At 43.0% G+C, this 18,917-nt stretch overlaps 1 protein-coding gene across 1 annotated transcript; it reads left to right on the top strand.

Moving 5' to 3' along the window:
- The first annotated feature begins 4,199 nt into the window (after positions 1-4,199).
- LOC115105657 (cohesin subunit SA-2-like) lies at positions 4,200-18,899 on the top strand. The gene is made up of 34 exons (XM_029627922.2): positions 4,200-4,440; positions 5,831-5,943; positions 6,107-6,185; positions 6,318-6,473; positions 6,593-6,689; positions 7,507-7,583; positions 7,685-7,889; positions 8,113-8,264; positions 8,650-8,723; positions 9,279-9,402; positions 9,567-9,665; positions 9,767-9,846; positions 9,996-10,103; positions 10,276-10,384; positions 10,734-10,851; positions 10,923-11,026; positions 11,510-11,602; positions 11,761-11,850; positions 11,999-12,202; positions 12,497-12,567; positions 12,684-12,771; positions 12,883-12,963; positions 13,077-13,169; positions 13,347-13,521; positions 13,789-13,928; positions 14,021-14,122; positions 14,273-14,421; positions 14,606-14,734; positions 14,849-15,057; positions 15,881-16,109; positions 16,495-16,608; positions 16,719-16,845; positions 16,961-17,038; positions 17,268-18,899. The coding sequence occupies exons 2-34, from the start codon at positions 5,900-5,902 to the stop codon at positions 17,289-17,291; spliced, it is 3,822 nt and encodes a 1,273-aa protein (XP_029483782.1). The 5' UTR covers positions 4,200-4,440; positions 5,831-5,899; the 3' UTR covers positions 17,292-18,899.
- Positions 18,900-18,917: the final 18 nt, after the last annotated feature.

Genomic DNA, 18,917 nt, shown 5'->3' with positions numbered 1-18,917 from the left:
ATGACCATCCTACCCATGCTAGATTACGGAGACATCATTTATAGATCAGCAGGTAAGGGTGCTCTCGTGCTGTTAGATGTTCTTTACCATTCAGCCATCAGATTTGCCACTAATGCTTCTTATAGGACACATTCCTGCACTCTATACTCCTCTGTGATGAGATTCGAACGCGCAACCTTCGGGTTGCTAGACGTTCCCGACCAACCACCCTATAAGTAACCTTCAGTCTTATGTAATCATACCAATTGTAACGTATTGTAATGTATTGTAGCGACCCGCACAGACAGCTGTGTGCTATGCTATTAGTTGGTTGGTTGTGTTGTACTTACCAGTACCCAGTGTTCGTGGGGTCCGGCATGCCAATCAACCTGCTATCTGCCAATCACGGGAATTCCTGGAATGTTCTGATGCCTGGCATCTTGGTGGTTGGTGGAGTGGCATGGGGGATGGAGCATTGCAAAATGGTGCCAGAGGAGATGGCTGCTGTTTTACGGTCTCCTAACCAATTGTGCTATTAGGTGTTTTTTTTTTGCGATATTTGTAAATGATTTTGTACATAATGTTTCTGCAACCATATCTTACGGAAGAAACGAGCTTCTGGATATAAGGGCAGCGATCACTCACCTCTGATTAAGACAAAGATTTCTTCAACAACAACAACAACAGCAGCAAGCAGGACTCACACATATTCTCCAAACACCCCACAGGGCAGACATCCCAATTATTTACAAAAGGAAGCGACGCAGAGGACAAAGAGCCGGATGCCTCGTCCAGACCCGCAGAAGACAACTAGGAAAGCTTCCGTTACCGTCAATATTACTCGCCAACGTGCAATCGTTGGAAAATAAACTAGACGTGGTAAGATTACGAATATCCTACCAATGGAACATCAAAAACTGTAATATCCTATGCTTCACGGAATCGTGGCTGAATGACGACATGGATACTCCGGTAAGACGAGGAGGGGGGGCAGTCTGTGCATATTTGTAAACAACAGCTGGTGCACGAAATCTCAGGAAGTCTCTAGATTTTGGTCACCTGAAGTAGAGAATATTGTGATAAACTGCAGGCCACACTACTTGCCTAGAGAGTTCTCAGCTATACTTTCCGTGGCTGTTTATTTACCACCACAGACAGATGCTGGCACTAAGACCGCACTCAGTCAGCTGTATAAGGAAATAAGCAAACAGGAAACCACTCACCCAGAGGCAGCGCTCTTAGTGGCCGGAGACTTTAATGCAGGGAAACTGAATTCAGTTCTACCAAATCTCTATCAACATGTTAAATGTGCAACCAGTGGGAAAACAATTCTAGATCACCTGTACTCCACACACAGAGACGCGTACAAAGCTCTCCCTCGCCCTCCATTTGGTAAATCCGACCACAACTCTATCCTCCTGATTTCAGCTTACAAGCAAAAATTAAAGCAGGAAGCACCAGTGACTCGGTCTACAAAAAAAAGGTCAGATGAAGCAGATGCTAAACTACAGGACTGCTTTGCTATCACAGACTGGAACATGTTCCGGGATTCTTCCGATGACATTGAGGAATACACCACATCAGTCACTGGCTTTATCAATAAGTGCATTGAGGACGTCGTCCCCACAGTGACTGTACGTACATACCCCAACCAGAAGCCATGGATTACAGGCAACCTTCGCACTGAGCTAAAGGGTAGAGCTGCCGCTTTCAAGGTGCGGGACTCTAACCTGGAAGCTTACAAGAAATCCCGCTATGCTCTGCGACGAACCATCAAACAGGCAAAGCGTCAATACAGGGCTAAGATTGAATCATACGACACCGGCTCCGCCGCTCATCGGATGTGGCAGGGCTTGCAAACTATTACAGACTACAATGGGAAGCACAGCCGCGAGCTGCCCAGTGACACGAGCCTACAAGACGAGCTAAATCACTTCTATGCTCGCTTCGAGGCAAGCAACACTGAGGCAGGGCATGAGAGCATCAGCTGTTCCGGACGACTGTGTGATCACGCTCTCCATAGCCGACGTGAGTATGACCTTTAAACAGCTCAACATACACAAGGCTGCGGGGCCAGACGGATTACCAGGATGTGTGCTCCGGGCATGTGCTGACCAACTGGCAGGTGTCTTCACTGACATTTTCAACATGTCCCTGATTGAATCTGTAATACTAACATGCTTCAAGCAGACCACCATAGTCCCTGTGCCCAAGAACACAAAGGCAACCTGCCTAAATGACTACAGACCCGTAGCACTCACGTCCGTAGTCATGAAGTGCTTTGAAAGGCTGGTAATGGCTCGCATCAACACCTTAGACCCACTCCAATTTGCATACCGCCCAAACAGATCCACAGAGGATGCAATCTCTATTGCACTCCACACTGCCCTTTCCCACCTGGACAAAAGGAACACCTTTTGTCCAGGTGGGAAAGCAGCTCAGCGTTCAACAGCTCAGCGTTCAACAGCATAGTACCCTCAAAGCTCATCACCAAGCTAAGGATCCTGGGACTAAACACCTCCCCCTGCAACTGGATCCTGGACTTCCTGACAGGCCGCCCCCAGGTGGTGAGGGTAGGTAGCAACACATCTGCCACGCTGATCCTCAACACTGGAGCTCCCCAGGGGTGCGTGCTCAGTCCCCTCCTGTACTCCCTGTTCACCCACGACTGCATGGCCAGGCACGACTCCAACACCATCATTAAGTTTGCTGACAACACAACAGTGGTAGGCCTGATCACCGACAATGACGAGACAGCCTATAGGGAGGAGGTCAGAGACCTGGCCCGGGTGGTGCCAGAATAACAACCTATCCCTCAAAGTAACCAAGACTAAGAGGATGATTGTGGACTACAGGAAAAGGAGGACCGAGCACGTCCCCATTCTCATCGACGGGGCTGTAGTGGTGCAGGTTGAGAGCTTCAAATTTCTTGTTGTCCACATCAACAACCAACTAGATTGGCCCAAACACACCAAGACAGTCGTGAAGAGGGACGACAAAGCCTATTCCCCCTCAGGAAACTAAAAAGATTTGGCATGGGTCCTGAGATCCTCAAGGTTCTACAGCTGCAACATCGAGAGCATCCGGCAATTGCTCGGCCTCCGACCGCAAGGCATATCAGAGAGTAGTGCATACGGCCCAGTACATCACTGGGGCAAAGCTGCCTGCCATCCAGGACCTCTACACCAGGCGGTGTCAGAGGAAGGCCCTAAAAATGGTCAAAGACCCCATTCACCCCAGTCAAAGACTGTTCTCTCTACTACCGAATGGAAAGCAGTACCGGAGTGCCAAGTCTAGGACAAAAAGGCTTCTCAACAGTTTTTACCCCCAAGCCTTAAGACTCCTGAACAGGTAACCAAATGGTTACCCGGACTATTTGCATTGTGTACCCCCACCCCCCCTTTTACGCTGCTGCTACTCTCTGTTTATCTTATATGCATAGTCACTTTAACTATACATTCATGTACATACTACCTCAATTGGGCCGACCAACCAGTTCTCCCGCACATTGGCTAACCGGGCTATCTGCATTGTGTCCCACCACCCTCCAACCCCTCTTTTTTACGTTTCTGCTACTCTCTGTTCATCATATATGCATAGTCACTTTAACCATATCTACATGTACCTACTACCTCAATAAGCCTGACTAAACAGGTGTCTGTATATAGCCTTGCTACTCTTTTTCAAACGTCTTTTTACTGTTGTTTAATTTCTTTACATACCTACACACACACACACACATACCTTTTTCCCCTGCACCATTGGTTAGAGTCTGTAAGTAACATTTCACTGTAAGGTTTAAACCTGTTGTATTCGGCGCACGTGACAAATACACTTTGATGTGATTTAGCCATTGTTCTCTCTCTTGTGTCTGGTCTTCACAAGATAATGTCACGGTTATTTTATAGGGACATTTTCATTTATTTGTCGTGGGCTATGGCCAAACAGTAGCCTGTGTGGAGTTGGCTTAATAAACCGTAAATTCGTAAACTCAAACCTCTGTCTGGACAATTGTTCCTTTATGATCTAGCCAGGCCATTACAATTTTATACAAATTTGAGTGGCACGTATTTACGTTTACTATGTTACGTCTAGTCTATGAGACCAGGCTACATGTGTATGGTTCTCAGTATTTTGTATCATCAACAACAGTCTGTGTTATGTCCTGTTAGTTTTGTATGAAAATGAGTTGCGGGCAAGTGTACTGTTCAATTTGACCGACAGGTGGTGCGCCATCGACGACACGAATCCATCGACAACAAACTGAGCCATGCTAGTTAGCTAGCTAGCAGAGAAAAATAATAGCCTCAGCTCAGGAATCAGATTAACCAAATCTACATTTAAGAGAGTGGTAAATAGCCAATTATATATTTACAAATGAATAAACGTTCCAGCGAGACAACTTCAGAAACATCTGGATTATTTTGATGGTTGATTACAGTATTTGAGTCAAACAACGAGGTAAGCTGTAAAATGGCGGATAACATTCTGGGAGCTAGCTGTGTTGCTAGTCATGTTGAATAAACTAGCAAGTTATTAGCTATATGTAGCTAGGACAATTAATGTTAGCTAGATACAATAAGGAACTGGGATTTTAAATTGCGGTTTTGTCGCAAATTAACTAGCTAGCAGTTAATCAAACCATATTGACGTGTCCCTTGACTGTAACGTTATATATTAGCACGCTAGTACATGGTAGCTAAGTTATTTAGCTAGTTAGCTCTTTCACCATGATGTGTGCAGGGACTTTGCCTGATTTAAGTCGGAATCGTTACCTAAATCGTCTTGCGATCACCATAACACATCATGCGAGTGTATGTTTATAGTTAACCCGTCTCTTAGTTAACCATAAGATAAGAACTACAGCAATGGTAGCCAGCTAGCTGGCAAAGATGGACGTCAAACATTGTTTACACGGAAGAGGATTGTACCCTATCAAGAATAGCTTGTTTTTGGAGTAACGTTGGCTATGTTGAAAATGTATGCAGCTAACGGAATGACAGTTATTGCATACTTCTTGGTTTTGTTTAACTGTTTTACAGTTACATTGTCCGACAGCCGCAGAATGCATAGCTACGTTACTAGCCAACCTTTCATTCGCCAGACAACCAATGAGCAAAGATGGAGTAGTTTAAGAACGTCTGTTGCAGCCCTGGAGTAACGTTAGTCCTCATAATGTAGGGATTTTGTTTGTTTGAAGCCGACGATGTGTTATTTAGTTCGAGACTCTCATTTGTAAAGAAGTTTGCTGACGCAGCTTTCCGAATGGCCTAACGTTAGCTATCTCGTTTAGCTAGCTTTCTCATGAATAATTGTTGCTGGCTTCATAACTGATTTCTCCCCCCCCCCATTTCCATTTGTAAAGTCTGCTGTTGTCTTCTGGTTCTACGTCTAGTGTCATGTTATTTTATTTTCCCAGGTAACAGTAGCAAGCTACATCTGGAAGGTGTATTCATTTGTCTGTTGTAAAACGTTTACCAATGTAAACCGTTTACTAAAGGAACCTAACGGACACAAACGAAAATGAAAGGGACATACCTGCAGTTTTCCAATAAAAACCTATCGTTTTCGTTGCAAATCATTTTCTGTTTGGCGTGAACGGTTTCCGTTGCAAAACGGTTAGCAACAGACCAAACGTTTTGCAACGGAATCAGACTAATGAATACATCTGTCTTCAGCAGTCAATTGTGAACTGCCGAGTGTGCAAACGGAATTGGTTATCCTCACTGTTAATCCATGATACTTATTACACATCAACCTACACACACGTTAAGTTATACATAGGCATAATACCATCTTTGGACTGCCTTTGTCCTTTTGAATGTTTGACCTTTCTTTTCATATGTTCTAGGTTGTCTACATTTTGGTGGATCCTGAGAAGTCCATACTTACTAGAGTGTGTCCAGAAAATGTTAAAGAAATGATAGCAGCACAAGAGTTGCACACAGAGTTTCAGTTTCCTCAGTAAGTATAACTTAGATGTGTAAAGTAACATGCAAATTGTATTACCTTATTTTTTTTGCAAACCGTGAAGATACAGAGGACATACACTTTGTATTGCATAGATAGACCTTCAAACTAGTTCTGTGTGTATTGTTACAATAACTTATTTTTGTTTTCTGAACAGAGAGACCGATACACAGTTATCCTCTGACACAGACCTCGAGGACCCTGATGTCAAGAATGCAAAGCTTGGGAAAGGAAAGGTGAGACTTGCTTGTAAAATCCCCTATCAACACAAGACATTCATAATTAAATGGATATGGTCACCTCCTACTTTACATTTTGTGCACACACAATATACACTAACACTTACACGGTATTCCTGTCTGTTGTAGGGTGGAAGGAAGGGGAAGAAAGCCCCTGGAGAGAAGGGGAAGGGTGGTGGAGTGAAGGGTACTGGCCTTGGCGGGGTGAATGGCCATCACCAGGAGAATGGGATGGAGAGCATGACCCTGTTCGAGGTGGTGAAGATGGGGAAGAGTGCCACACAGGTTGGTTCAAACTATTTGAATTAGAAGGATAGGGTAATAAAGTAGTCATTCTCAATGCATGTTGTTGATAGTAGTATTTTCATATTTAAGTGATGGCTAATTGGTGTTTTTTATTTTAGTCCATTGTTGATGACTGGATTGAGTCTTACAAGAGTGATCGAGACATTGCACTCCTGGACTTGATCAACTTTTTCATCCAGTGCTCCGGTTGTAAAGGTAGGCTCCCAGAGTGTATTGAATAGAATTGTTGAATAGAATATGATCTGCTGTGAAGGCTCCCAGAGTGTATTGAATAGAATTGTTGAATAGAATATGATCTGCTGTGAAGGCTCCCAGAGTGTATTGAATAGAATTGTTGAATAGAATATGATCTGCTGTGAAGGCTCCCAGAGTGTATTGAATAGAATTGTTGAATAGAATATGATCTGCTGTGAAGGCTCCCAGAGTGTATTGAATAGAATTGTTGAATAGAATACGATCTGCTGTGAAGGCTCCCAGAGTGTATTGAGTTGAATAGAATACCATCTGCTGTGAAGGCTCCCAGAGTGTATTGAATAGAATTGTTGAATATAATACGATCTGCTGTGAAGGCTCCCAGAGTGTATTGAATAGAATTGTTGAATAGAATACGATCTGCTGTGAAGGCTCCCAGAGTGTATTGAATAGAATTGTTGAATAGAATACGATCTGCTGTGAAGGCTCCCAGAGTGTATTGAATAGAATTGTTGAATAGAATACGATCTGCTGTGAAGGCTCCCAGAGTGTATTGAGTTGAATAGAATACCATCTGCTGTGAAGGCTCCCAGAGTGTATTGAATAGAATTGTTGAATATAATACGATCTGCTGTGAAGGCTCCCAGAGTGTATTGAATGGAATACAATTAGCTGTGAAGGCTCCCAGAGTGTATTGAATAGAATTGTTGAATAGAATACAATCTGCTGTGAAGGACTTTTCTAAATCATTTTGCATCCGTTACTTGTGATGATTAAACAAGGTAAGATTTTTTTGTTCTTATTTTTTGTTTTGCTACAGGTGCTGTCAGTGCAGAGATGTTCAGACACATGCAAAACTCTGAGATCATCAGGAAGATGACAGAGGAATTTGACGAGGTACTTTTTGATTGTACACTTACTGTACATCGTTATTTATGCCTCTCTGTCTATAGCGTATATTTAAACATTATTCCCGCTTTCGCTCTGTTATCAAATAGGACAGCGGGGACTACCCGTTAACCATGGCAGGGCCACTGTGGAAGAAGTTCAAGTCGAGCTTCTGTGAGTTTATCGGGGTGCTGGTGCGGCAGTGTCAGTACAGCATCATCTATGACGAGTACATGATGGACACAGTCATCTCGCTGCTCACTGGCCTGTCTGACTCGCAGGTCCGAGCCTTCAGACACACCAGCACACTGGCAGGTCAGTACTAACACAATAGAGACTCTGGGCAGTTGAGGGAAGACTGTAGTTCATCCACTGTTAAACTACTAGCTTGATGTATTTTAGTGCTATCTTTTATGAGGGCTACATTGTGTGTCTATATGTAGGCCTATTGAATATACCTTTATTTGATGGCAGGTCTGCATAAATAGTGCCTTATTAATTAGTAGATGTCACTCAAGTGAGTTGTTGTCTCTACCAGCCATGAAATTGATGACAGCCTTGGTGAACGTGGCTCTGAACCTGAGCATCAACATGGACAACACTCAGAGGCAGTATGAGGCAGAGAGGAACAAGGTCATGGCCAAGAGGGCCAATGATAGGCTAGAGCTCCTGTTACAGAAGCGTAAAGAGGTGAGTGGGTTCTTCTGGTGTCTCTCAACCGTTTCTTCCCTACGGCTGTTGTAGGGAGGGGGGAACCTTACCTGGTCCTAACAATTCAAAACTGACCATTTTTGAAAGGGAAAAGGCACAGCGCTCGCTCACCATTTTAAAACATTATTTTATTTAAACAACTAAAAGCTTGACAACCAATTTCTGTAGGCCATCAATGAAGTCCGAAGCGTCAAACTTTTAATAGTTGTTTAAGTAAAATATGTTTTTAATGGTGAGTGAGCGTTGTGCCTTTTATAATTGAGTTTTTTGGTTGCACCTCGACTCGCGTTGGTTGTGCGCCCTCCACTTCTTTCCATTAGATATGTAAAAAGCATTTTCAATTTGAAACGTCTCATCTTTTCAGCTTCAAGAAAATCAAGACGAAATTGAAAACATGATGAATGCGATTTTTAAAGGCGTGTTTGTTCACAGATACCGGTATGTATTGCAACTTGTCATCTTTCTACGTACAGAACAATGAATTAAATTACAACTGTAATGGATAATGTGTTATATTTTTTTATTCTGTATTGTTTTAGGGTGGGTATTATGAATGGTGTTTTTGTGGTAGATTTTTAAAGAGGAGTCTAAAAAGAGAACTGTGGGTGCATTCACTTGATGTCCGAGAGTTTGATCACTGTGTGAAAACCAACTTCAGGTACTGACATTGAGAGAGACTTCAGATGCATGGAAGGCTTACAGCAGTTCTGAGATGTGCAGGCTGGTCTTTCACTGAGCTGTTCCAAGGCTTTAGGGTGCCCTCTTGTGCTAAACAACAGGCAGCAACGGTTGCTAAGGCAGAACAGCTCATCATGGCACACCATGGTGCACTGATCTCTGATCTAAGTAGAACTGCCTCTGGCTGTACCACTTAAGCCTTTCTAATGAAATCAATGTTAACTGCCCTACCTACCGTAAGATATCAAATAATTGATTTGATCATTGAGCGTAATGGGGGCTGTGAATAAGTCTGGACATTTCTCTGTTTATCAGCGATGCTATAGCTGAGGTCCGGGCAATCTGCATTGAGGAGATTGGGGTATGGATGAAGATGTACAGCGATGCTTTTCTCAATGACAGTTATCTGAAGTATGTTGGATGGACCATGCATGACAAGGTGAGCCATGCAATATGTCAAATCACATTTGTGGGAGTTGTATAGCATGTTGCGGGTAGTCATTTACTGTGTGTTTCAACAGTAGGTATATTATCAGAGTTGAAAAGCTACAGCATTGAGGTTTGAACATTGTGGTTTGGACATTGTCCTCCCTGTGATCGCAGCAAGGAGAAGTACGCCTCAAGTGTCTGACTGCGCTCCAGGGCCTGTACTATAACCGGGAGCTCAACACTCGACTGGAGCTTTTCACCAGCCGCTTCAAGGTAGGTCAGACTCTCCCCCATCACACCACTGACTGGGAAATCCTGTACATAACATACACACATCATGGTTGGCCAGATGTTGACTTTACTGTCATTGACAGGACCGCATTGTGTCGATGGCTCTGGATAAGGAGTATGATGTTGCAGTGCAAGCCATAAAACTTCTGACTCTTGTCTTGCAGTGAGTAACCTTGTCTACAAATCATGTCTATAATTGCTCATCCTTCACAACGTTAGCCCACGTATTAGTGTCCAGCCCTCCATGCACTCCTGACCCTTCGCCGATGACGATGAGACCTTACAGACCTGTGTGTTGTTTTCTCCTTGCAGTAGCAGTGATGAGGTCCTGACAGCAGAGGACTGTGAGAGTGTCTACCATCTGGTCTACTCTGCCCATCGACCTGTGGCTGTGGCTGCAGGAGAGTTCCTCTATAAGAAGTAGGTCTCACACTGGCTCTCTAAAGCTGTGGTGGAAGCTGAAAAATACTCTTATGAAATTGTGATTAAAGCCCCATTTGGGTTGGTAATGCCTTAAGGCTGAGAAACGGATCTCTATTTTTGAGATTATCCAGCTGCATTTAACCTTACCTCAATGTTGCCATGTCCATAGGCTCTTCAGCCATCGAGGTCCAGAGGAGGAAGGGATGCCCAGGAGGGGTAGGCAGAGCCTCAACGGGAACCTCATCAAGACCACCGTCTTCTTCTTCCTGGAGAGTGAGGTGTGTTCAGGCTCCATGAAGAGTCTGTCTCTGTTTGAAGTGACCTACTTGGGGCACAAATCAAAATCACATTTTAAATTATGTTTTGTAAACAACATGTGTAGACTAACTGTGAAATGATTACTTACGGGCCCTTTCCCAACAATGAAGAGTTAATGATAACAAAAACAGAGATACAGTAGTGACTCGACAAATAAATACACAGTGAATAACATGGCTATATACAGGGAGCACCAGTATCATGTCAATGTGCAGGGGTACGAGGAAGTTGAAGTAGCTATGTACATATAGGTAGGGGTAAAGTGACTAGTGACGTGTTTCAGTTGTGATAACCTCTGAACGTTTGCAGCTCCATGAGCACGGGGCCTACCTGGTGGACAGCCTGTGGGAGTGTGCAGGGGAGCTGCTCAAAGACTGGGAGAGCATGATCAGCTTGCTACTGGATGAGCCCATGCCAGGGGAGGAAGGTAAGGAGGCGCAACACACACACACACACACACACACACAGTCATGTCTCAACATGTTTTGTCCTGTCCAGCCCTGACAGACCACCAGGAGACTGCTCTGATAGAGATCATGCTGTGTGCCATCCGCCAGGCCTGTGAGTGCCACCCTCCAGTGGGCAGAGGCACTGGGAAGAGGGTGAGTGCTGCTTGGCATTTTCCAATGTAAGCCCCTCAGCGGTCAACTCTAGTACTAGTGAGCTCTCAAGGCTTTATTCTCAGAAGGCATGTTTGAACATTCACTCAGATATGAGGTTTTATAAAAATATGTCATATAACATTATTGTAATGTGAGTTCAGGTGGGCCGTTGCGCTTTAGGAAAGGGGAGGAGGGGTGTTCAATGACAAAAATCACCAGAATGGCTCAGCAAGAAAAACTTCCAAAAGTACTAATTTGAGGTAAAAAGGAGATGGAGCACTCAACAAAAAAAGCCAGCGATTGATTACATTTTGCTCACTTTAATCCATTGTACAGGGAGCTAACAGGTGACTGACGGTTCTGCCTTTTTTTGTTGAGTGCTCTAACTCATTTTTTACCTTCAATTAGTCCTTTTGGAAGTTTTTCTGGGTAAGCCATTCTCATGATTGTGATGTGATTGTGCTCTTCTGAAAATCCTCCTAGGTCCTGACAGCGAAAGAAAAGAAAACCCAGCTGGATGACCGGACGAGAATCACTGAGATCTTTGCTGTGGCGTTGCCTCTGTTGTTGGCCAAGGTCAGTTAACAAGTTGTGTATATGACTGTCACTTTTTATAGTCTATACACAGCTTCTATATATAACTCAAACCCTGGGACTGCCAGAATGATGCAGTATTACTCAACGCTAGGTCTCTTGTTGTAGCTCCCCTCACCCTCTCCATCTTACCCTCACAGTACTCTGTTGATGCTGAGAAGGTGACTAACTTACTGCAGCTGCCGCAGTTCTTTGACCTGGAAATCTACACCACTGGTCGATTGGAAAAGGTTTGTGAATCATCTGATATTCCTGGAGCATAACTAATCCTACCGCACCTTAGATTGTTAACAGGCAATTATTCACATGGCCATTGTGGCAGAATATAGTTTGAGACCTCGCCACAAACCGAGACCTTTGTCTTCTGTTTGTGTGCAGCACTTGGAGTCGTTGTTGCGTCAGATCAGGGAGGTGGTGGAGAAGCACACAGAGACCGACGTGCTGGAGGCGTGCTCCATGACCTACCACGCTCTCTGCAACGAGGAGTTCACCATCTTCAACAGGGTGGACATCGCCAGGTCCCAGCTACTGGACGAGTTGGTGGACAAGTTCAACAGACTCCTGGAGGACTTCCTGCTGGAGGTGGGCTCAGATGCATAGAGATAGAATAAAATAGAATACAATAGACATTTTATGTATGTTTAGCTGGCTGAGTGGCTTAGAGACTGAGCAGTCTGTCTGTCAGATTGAAAACTTCTATGGCAGATTTGGCAATGCATAAGGACATTGCCTGTCTTTAATCTTTGTAGACTATTTGTCAAAGAAAAATGAGTGTTCTAGGGTAGTACTCAGATTGGTGTTGATTTAAACTGGGACTGTAAATTGAGTGATACGTGGCTGTGTAGGATTTCACAACCTAGTTATCTGTTGTTTCAGGGTGAGGAACCAGATGAGGATGATGCCTACCAGGTCCTGTCCACACTAAAGAGGATCACTGCTTTCCACAAGTAAGGCCTTGAGCAAGATTAAACAAGTGATGTGTAATCCAAACATTTGCCAATGAACGGTAGATAAATCATAACTCCTTATCTGACTAGATTCTGTGTTTCTCTCTCCTCTTCAGTGCACATGACCTCTCTAAATGGGACCTGTTCACCAGCAACTATAAGCTATTAAACACAGGACTTCAGAATGGAGATATGCCTGAGCAGGTACCTAAACCATAACCCTTTTATCCCCTCAAACCCACATACCCCTGAAATGTTTGACATTCATCTCCACTGTTTACTATCACTTACCTTGTAATACTCTCTTTTTCCCAGATTGTAATTCATGCGATGCAGTGCACACACTACATCATTCTGTGGCACCTAGCCAAGGTCTCAGAGGGCAGCTCCACAAAGGTACACACACTGTTGTTATCAGTGACTAATAACTATCCAGTGTCTGCCAATGGTTGTGACTATACACCCCTGTGTGGCGGAGTTACAAGTTGTGTCTGTAAAATGGTTTCCAGGGGAACATGGTCACCCTGAGGAAGCAGATGAGGGCCTTCTGTCTGATGTGTCAACGCTACCTCACCAGTGTCAACACCACTGTCAAAGAGCAGGTGGGTTGTCCTACGTCATGTCAGTCTGTTGCCTGACTGTGTAGCTGTGTGTTCACTGTTAAGTGAGGGCTGAGGAGTTGCTGCTCTGTTGTATTTTCCTGGATTACTGTAAAGCACTGTGTGACAGCTGTTGACGTGGACGGGTGTTGTGTGATTGATTGATTGACTGTGTTCCAGGCCTTCACCATCCTGTGTGACGCCCTGATGATCTTCAGCCACCAGATAGTGTCGTCGGGCCGGGAGCAGCTGGAGGCTCTGATCTACACTCCAGACTCCCCCCTACAGGCAGAGCTGCTCAACTTCATCCTGGACCACGTCTTTATCGACCAGGACGATGACAACAACAGCACAGGTCAGACACAGCCCAATGGCAGACAGTAACAACACAGGCCAGACAGATCCCCCCTCCCCACACACACAGCACAGGCTGAACATCCACACAGCCCACCTGGCAGCTAGTCACAACACAAGGAGACAGCTGAAAATGGCTTTTCATGTGAATAGTGCACACACAAGTTAAAACACCAGAGCTGTTTCTGAGTTAAAGCGAACACATTATATGGAGACAGGAATGTTAAAGTTTTGCAAGGGGTTACCTCAGTGTTCTTCATTTTATCAGATGGGCAGCAAGATGATGAAGCCAGTAAAATCGAGGCTTTACACAAGAGACGTAACCTGCTGGCAGCGTACTGCAAACTGATAATTTACAATGTAGTGGAGATGAACACTGGAGCTGATATCTTCAAGCAGTACATGAGGGTATGTCTGGCCTCCAACCATATTTAGACCTTTTAAAAGAAAAATGTAATGTTGTGCTATTCCTAAAAGATGAAATGTGTTTTTCTCTCTAGTACTACAATGACTATGGAGATATCATCAAGGAAACGATGAGTAAAACAAGACAAATTGACAAGATCCAGTGTGCCAAGACCCTCATTCTGAGTTTGCAGCAGGTAAGAGCTATGGCGAAATTAACATTCAGTTAAAGTATTGTCTTCATTTTGTGACAATGTGAATGGTTTTGATCATTGTCTTCATTTTGTGACAATGTGAGTGGTTTTGATCATTGTTTTTTAAAAGTTGCAACACTTTTCTCTTTGTAGCTTTTCAATGAGATGTTATCTGACCTCGGCTGCAACTTTGACCGCTCGTCGTCGTCCTTCTGCGGCATTAAAGAACTGGCCCGACGTTTCTCGTTGACCTTTGGCCTGGATCAGCTGAAGACCAGAGAGGCTATCGCCATGTTACACAAGTAAGCCTGCTGCAAATGTGAAACTCATCCTCTGTGTAGGAATCAATACATAAAGGTTTAACAGCTCTGCAGGCATGCTTCTATTTGAGGCTTCTCAACCTCCCAGAACTGTTCAAGTATTTACAGCTCAATACTTCAATCCATTCCTTCCTAAACATTTTGTCTTGTGCTACACTTGCTGCAGGGATGGAATCGAGTTTGCCTTCAAGGAGCCCAGTCCCCAGGGAGAGGGAAACCCTCCTCTCAACCTTGCCTTCCTGGACATTCTCAGCGAATTTTCCTCCAAACTTCTCCGTCAGGACAAGAAGACTGTGTAAGTCAGAGGAAACTGTTATACTTAGTGCTATGTGCAGTCAAATCATTAGCCAGACAGACCACAGCTACACTAGATCATGGATGTTGATTTGTGGTCCTCTGTCCTCTGCAGTCACCTCTACCTGGAGCGGTTCATGACCTTCCAGATGGCCCTGCAACGAGAGGACTGCTGGCTGCCCCTCATCTCCTACAGGAACTCCCTGCAGGCCGGAGGGGACGACGACACCATGTCTGTCATCAGCGGCTACAGCAGCCGAAGTTCCAGCATCAGGACCAAGAAGGCCAAGCCAGCCAGCACCGGAAAGAGGAAACTGCCTGAAGGTGAGGGGCCGACACCGAGCCACAGAACAGCATGGGCAACATACGCTTGTGTTAAACCTGAAAGCTCAATGTTTAGTGTTATGATATACACTGAGTATACAAAACATTACGAACACCTTCCTAATATTGAGTTGCAGAACAGTCTCAATTTGTCTGAGCATGGACTACAAGGTGTTGAAAGCATTCCACAGGGCTGCTGACCCATGTTAACTCCAATGCTTCCAACAGTTGTGACAAGGTGGCTGGATGTCCTTTGGGGGGTGGACCATTCTTGATACACACAGGAAACTGTTGAGCGTGATAAACCTAGCAGAGTTGCAGTTCTTGACCCCGACCGGTGCGCCTGGCACCAACTACCATACCCCGTTCAAAGGCACTTAAATATTTTGTCTTGCCCATTCACCCTCTGAATGGCACACACACAAATCATATCTAAATTGTCTCAAGTCTTAAAAATCCTTATTTTACCTGTCTCTTCTCCTTCATCTACATTGATTTGAAGTGGATTTAACAGGTGATATCAATAAGGGATCATAGCTTTCACCTGATCAGTCTATGACATGTAAAAAGCAGGTGTTCCTAATGTTTTGTACACTGTGTACACAACAAATTGTGTTCCAGAATATGCCACCTGCTTTGTGCGATTAGATTTTCACTTGGGGAAATAACTTGCCGAATGAAGTTTAGACATTAATGAATTGAGTGTTTGCTAGATGTTATCTGACGTTGGCTTTATAAAAAGCCAATACGCTAAGATGTCTCTACCTGAGCAGTGAGTGGTCTGCTCACATATAACAACCCTATGAAACCCTTGCTATTGCAGCAGAGGAGAGTAGCAGCTGCAGCACAGACGCAGTGTGGATGAACCAGGAGCAGAACGTGCAGATGCCAGTGATGATGCCCTCGCCACATCTAACCTCCACTGTGCTGAGGGACCCCAAGAAAATGAGGCCAGAGGAGAGCTACATGGGTGTCTATGCTATGACATCAGAGCAGCAGCACCAACAGCTGCCCCCCCAACAGCACCACCATCAGACCCCCATGGACTACAAGTACGGAACACCTTTCTATGGCTCAACACCTTTTGATTTTCACGAGTATCTTTGGCCATCCACTGTAGGGCGGCAGGTAGCCTAGTGTTTAAGAGCGTTGGCCCAGTAAATCAAAACTTGCTGGTTCGAATTCCCGAGCCGACTAGGTGAAAAATCTGTCAATGCGTCCTTGAGCAAGGCACTTAACCCTAATTGCTCCTGTAAGTCGCTCTGGAAAAGAGCATCTGCTAAAGAACTAAAATGTAAAAAATCTATAATGTAATGTTACTTAGCTATGTATGCAATGTTATCAAAATGAATGATATCTTCAATGAAATGGCTGTAGTTCGCCTCTCGTTTGAATAAGTATGACTGTCCGTATTAATGTGTCTGACTCTGTTTTCAGTACCCAGGTGACCTGGATGCTAGCCCAGAGACAGCAGGCAGAGGCCCGGCAGCAGCAGCAGGAGCGAGCCAGCATGCAGTATGCCAAGATGAGGAGCCACATGCAGAATGCAATGTAAGACTGCACTTCTCTTCCAGACCACAGTGGTGTTTCAACCCCAGTGTAGTACTTACTGTCATGTGTAATGTATGTAGTAATTTGTGGTCATGTATTTGACCATCTAGCCGCCGCGGTTCAGGACTCATGGAGGATGATGAGGAGCCAATAGTAGAGGATGTAATGATGTCATCAGAGGACCGTTTGGAAGATCTCAACGAGGGCATGGATTTTGACACTATGGATATTGATCTGGTAAAATACATCATACATCATAAAGATAAAGATGTTTATTTTCTCACAAGTTGTGCATTTATGAATATTACTGCCTTGGTGTCTCTTCTTTCTTACTTGGCTGTTTATTGTTTAGCCACCATCTAAAAATCGCCGAGAGAGATCAGAGCTGAAGCCAGACTACTTCGATCCTTCTTCGATCATGGATGATTCGGTGGGTATTGGTTTGTTATTGAGAGTACAGTGATATCTTCATTGCTAAAGATCACGTACAACAAACAATATGATCAACAATAACAGTGGCAGTACCGAAGTGAAATCCAGATACCTAGTTAATGTCTTTCGTATGCATATGGAAAGGCTATACTCATATTCTCTAATTATTTTCCATATTATACAGCAAGTAACTAAACATTTAAATGCAGTATTTTCTTTCTTTTTAGGTCCTCAATGTTTCAATGTTCTAAGCTGATTATGGTAGATCTGCGTGAAGAGGACACTGTGTTGTTACCGAAAATGTTTTGATGACAAGAAGTATTCTCTGTAGAGAATTGTTTTAAAATAAGCTCATAGGACTATTTGCTTATGAGGCATCAATGGTTGCACATTCGTCATCATTTTTGAATTTCACTTTTATTTTGTTGATCAATGGGCATGTTTTTGTCTCATGTAAATACATAGTTGCTGACATACTTTTAAAATATAAAACCGGGCATGACATGTAGCCATATATTAAAACATATACAGTAGGAGAAAATGTGAAATGTCTTCATATTGTTGGAAGGCCTTACCGCAAATATGAAATACAGGGTTCTCAGAATTCTCTCTCTGTCATTATTTTTTAGAGGTTTGTCTGTCCTGCTTTTATAACTTATAGAATACTTTGATTTATAGGTATTTTGTAATGACAATCAGATGTAAATCAGTACTTTATAATCATGTTAATACTCGTATAGAGTACAGAAACGAACCTTTGTAATGGAATTTCCGGTGTGTAATAATGGATGTGGCCTGCAGTTTTTCTTTTTTCCAATGTTATAGGTGAGACCTCTTGGTGAACGGATAATGCCCAAATGCCATTTGACCCATTGACAAGCTTAGTTTAAATTCTGAATCACTTTTAAAGGTTTGATGATTTTGAATGCTTTTGAAGAGTGGTACAAAAGTATAGTGTGCAGAGGGTTTGTATAAAAGAGTGGTCAAAATATTCTCTGTTGTACCACTGTGTTGTGTCTGTAAGAGAGCTTGTTATAGAATGTTTCTAAAATACCACATTTAAGAGTTTGGGTTAGCTATTATGGTATCATAATATATAATTATATATTATACAATTATAAAAATGTGTAATATATTGTGAATCGGTGCTCATTTTATATTTGCTCAGTTTTAGTTAATTTGAAGTCTAATTTAGGAAAAGGTTCAATAGAATGTAAACTGGTTTAAATTAACCTAATTAATGTGCAGTTATGCAGAAGAATTTACCTTTGAATTTGTATTTATATTTAAATGGTAAATGTTTTGTTTGTCTTTTCTAAGGATTTTTGTTTTAATAACTTTTCTTTACCTCTATGTACTTTGGTTTGCAGATTCCCAACAAGCTTTTCTGGAGGAATAAAATTGTAATCATGAATATTGTAAATTATAGTTTTATACAGCCACAACAGCTTAATCCACAGCCTCTCCATTTTCAAAAGCTAAAATGTTATATCAAAATCTAAATACAAAACTACAAACCGGAGAATTGTATATTTTTCATTATTTACATTGTAGCAATGTTAGACAAATTAAAAAAATAATTTGAATGCATAGTTGTTTTGCTTAAATCTTATGTAGGCTTCATACTGTCGTTTTGATATGTACCTTTCTGTTGTCCTTGCATTGAACTGCTGAAAGTGTGTGCATATGTCTAAATGTGTATGTATACACATACATATATTATATATATTCAAATGTATATGAAACGTTTTTTTATTCTATTTACAAAGTCCACTGTTCCATTTATGGTTTGTATTTATGTCTCGAGACCAGTAACTTTTTGAACAAAATAAACCCCTGCAATTGTGTGATGATTTGAATTAAGTGTCACCAGTATT

Source organism: Oncorhynchus nerka, linkage group LG22, assembly GCF_034236695.1.
Source record: "Oncorhynchus nerka isolate Pitt River linkage group LG22, Oner_Uvic_2.0, whole genome shotgun sequence".
NCBI classification, from domain to species: domain Eukaryota; kingdom Metazoa; phylum Chordata; class Actinopteri; order Salmoniformes; family Salmonidae; genus Oncorhynchus; species Oncorhynchus nerka.
This window is presented reverse-complemented; position numbering and strand designations above follow the sequence as displayed.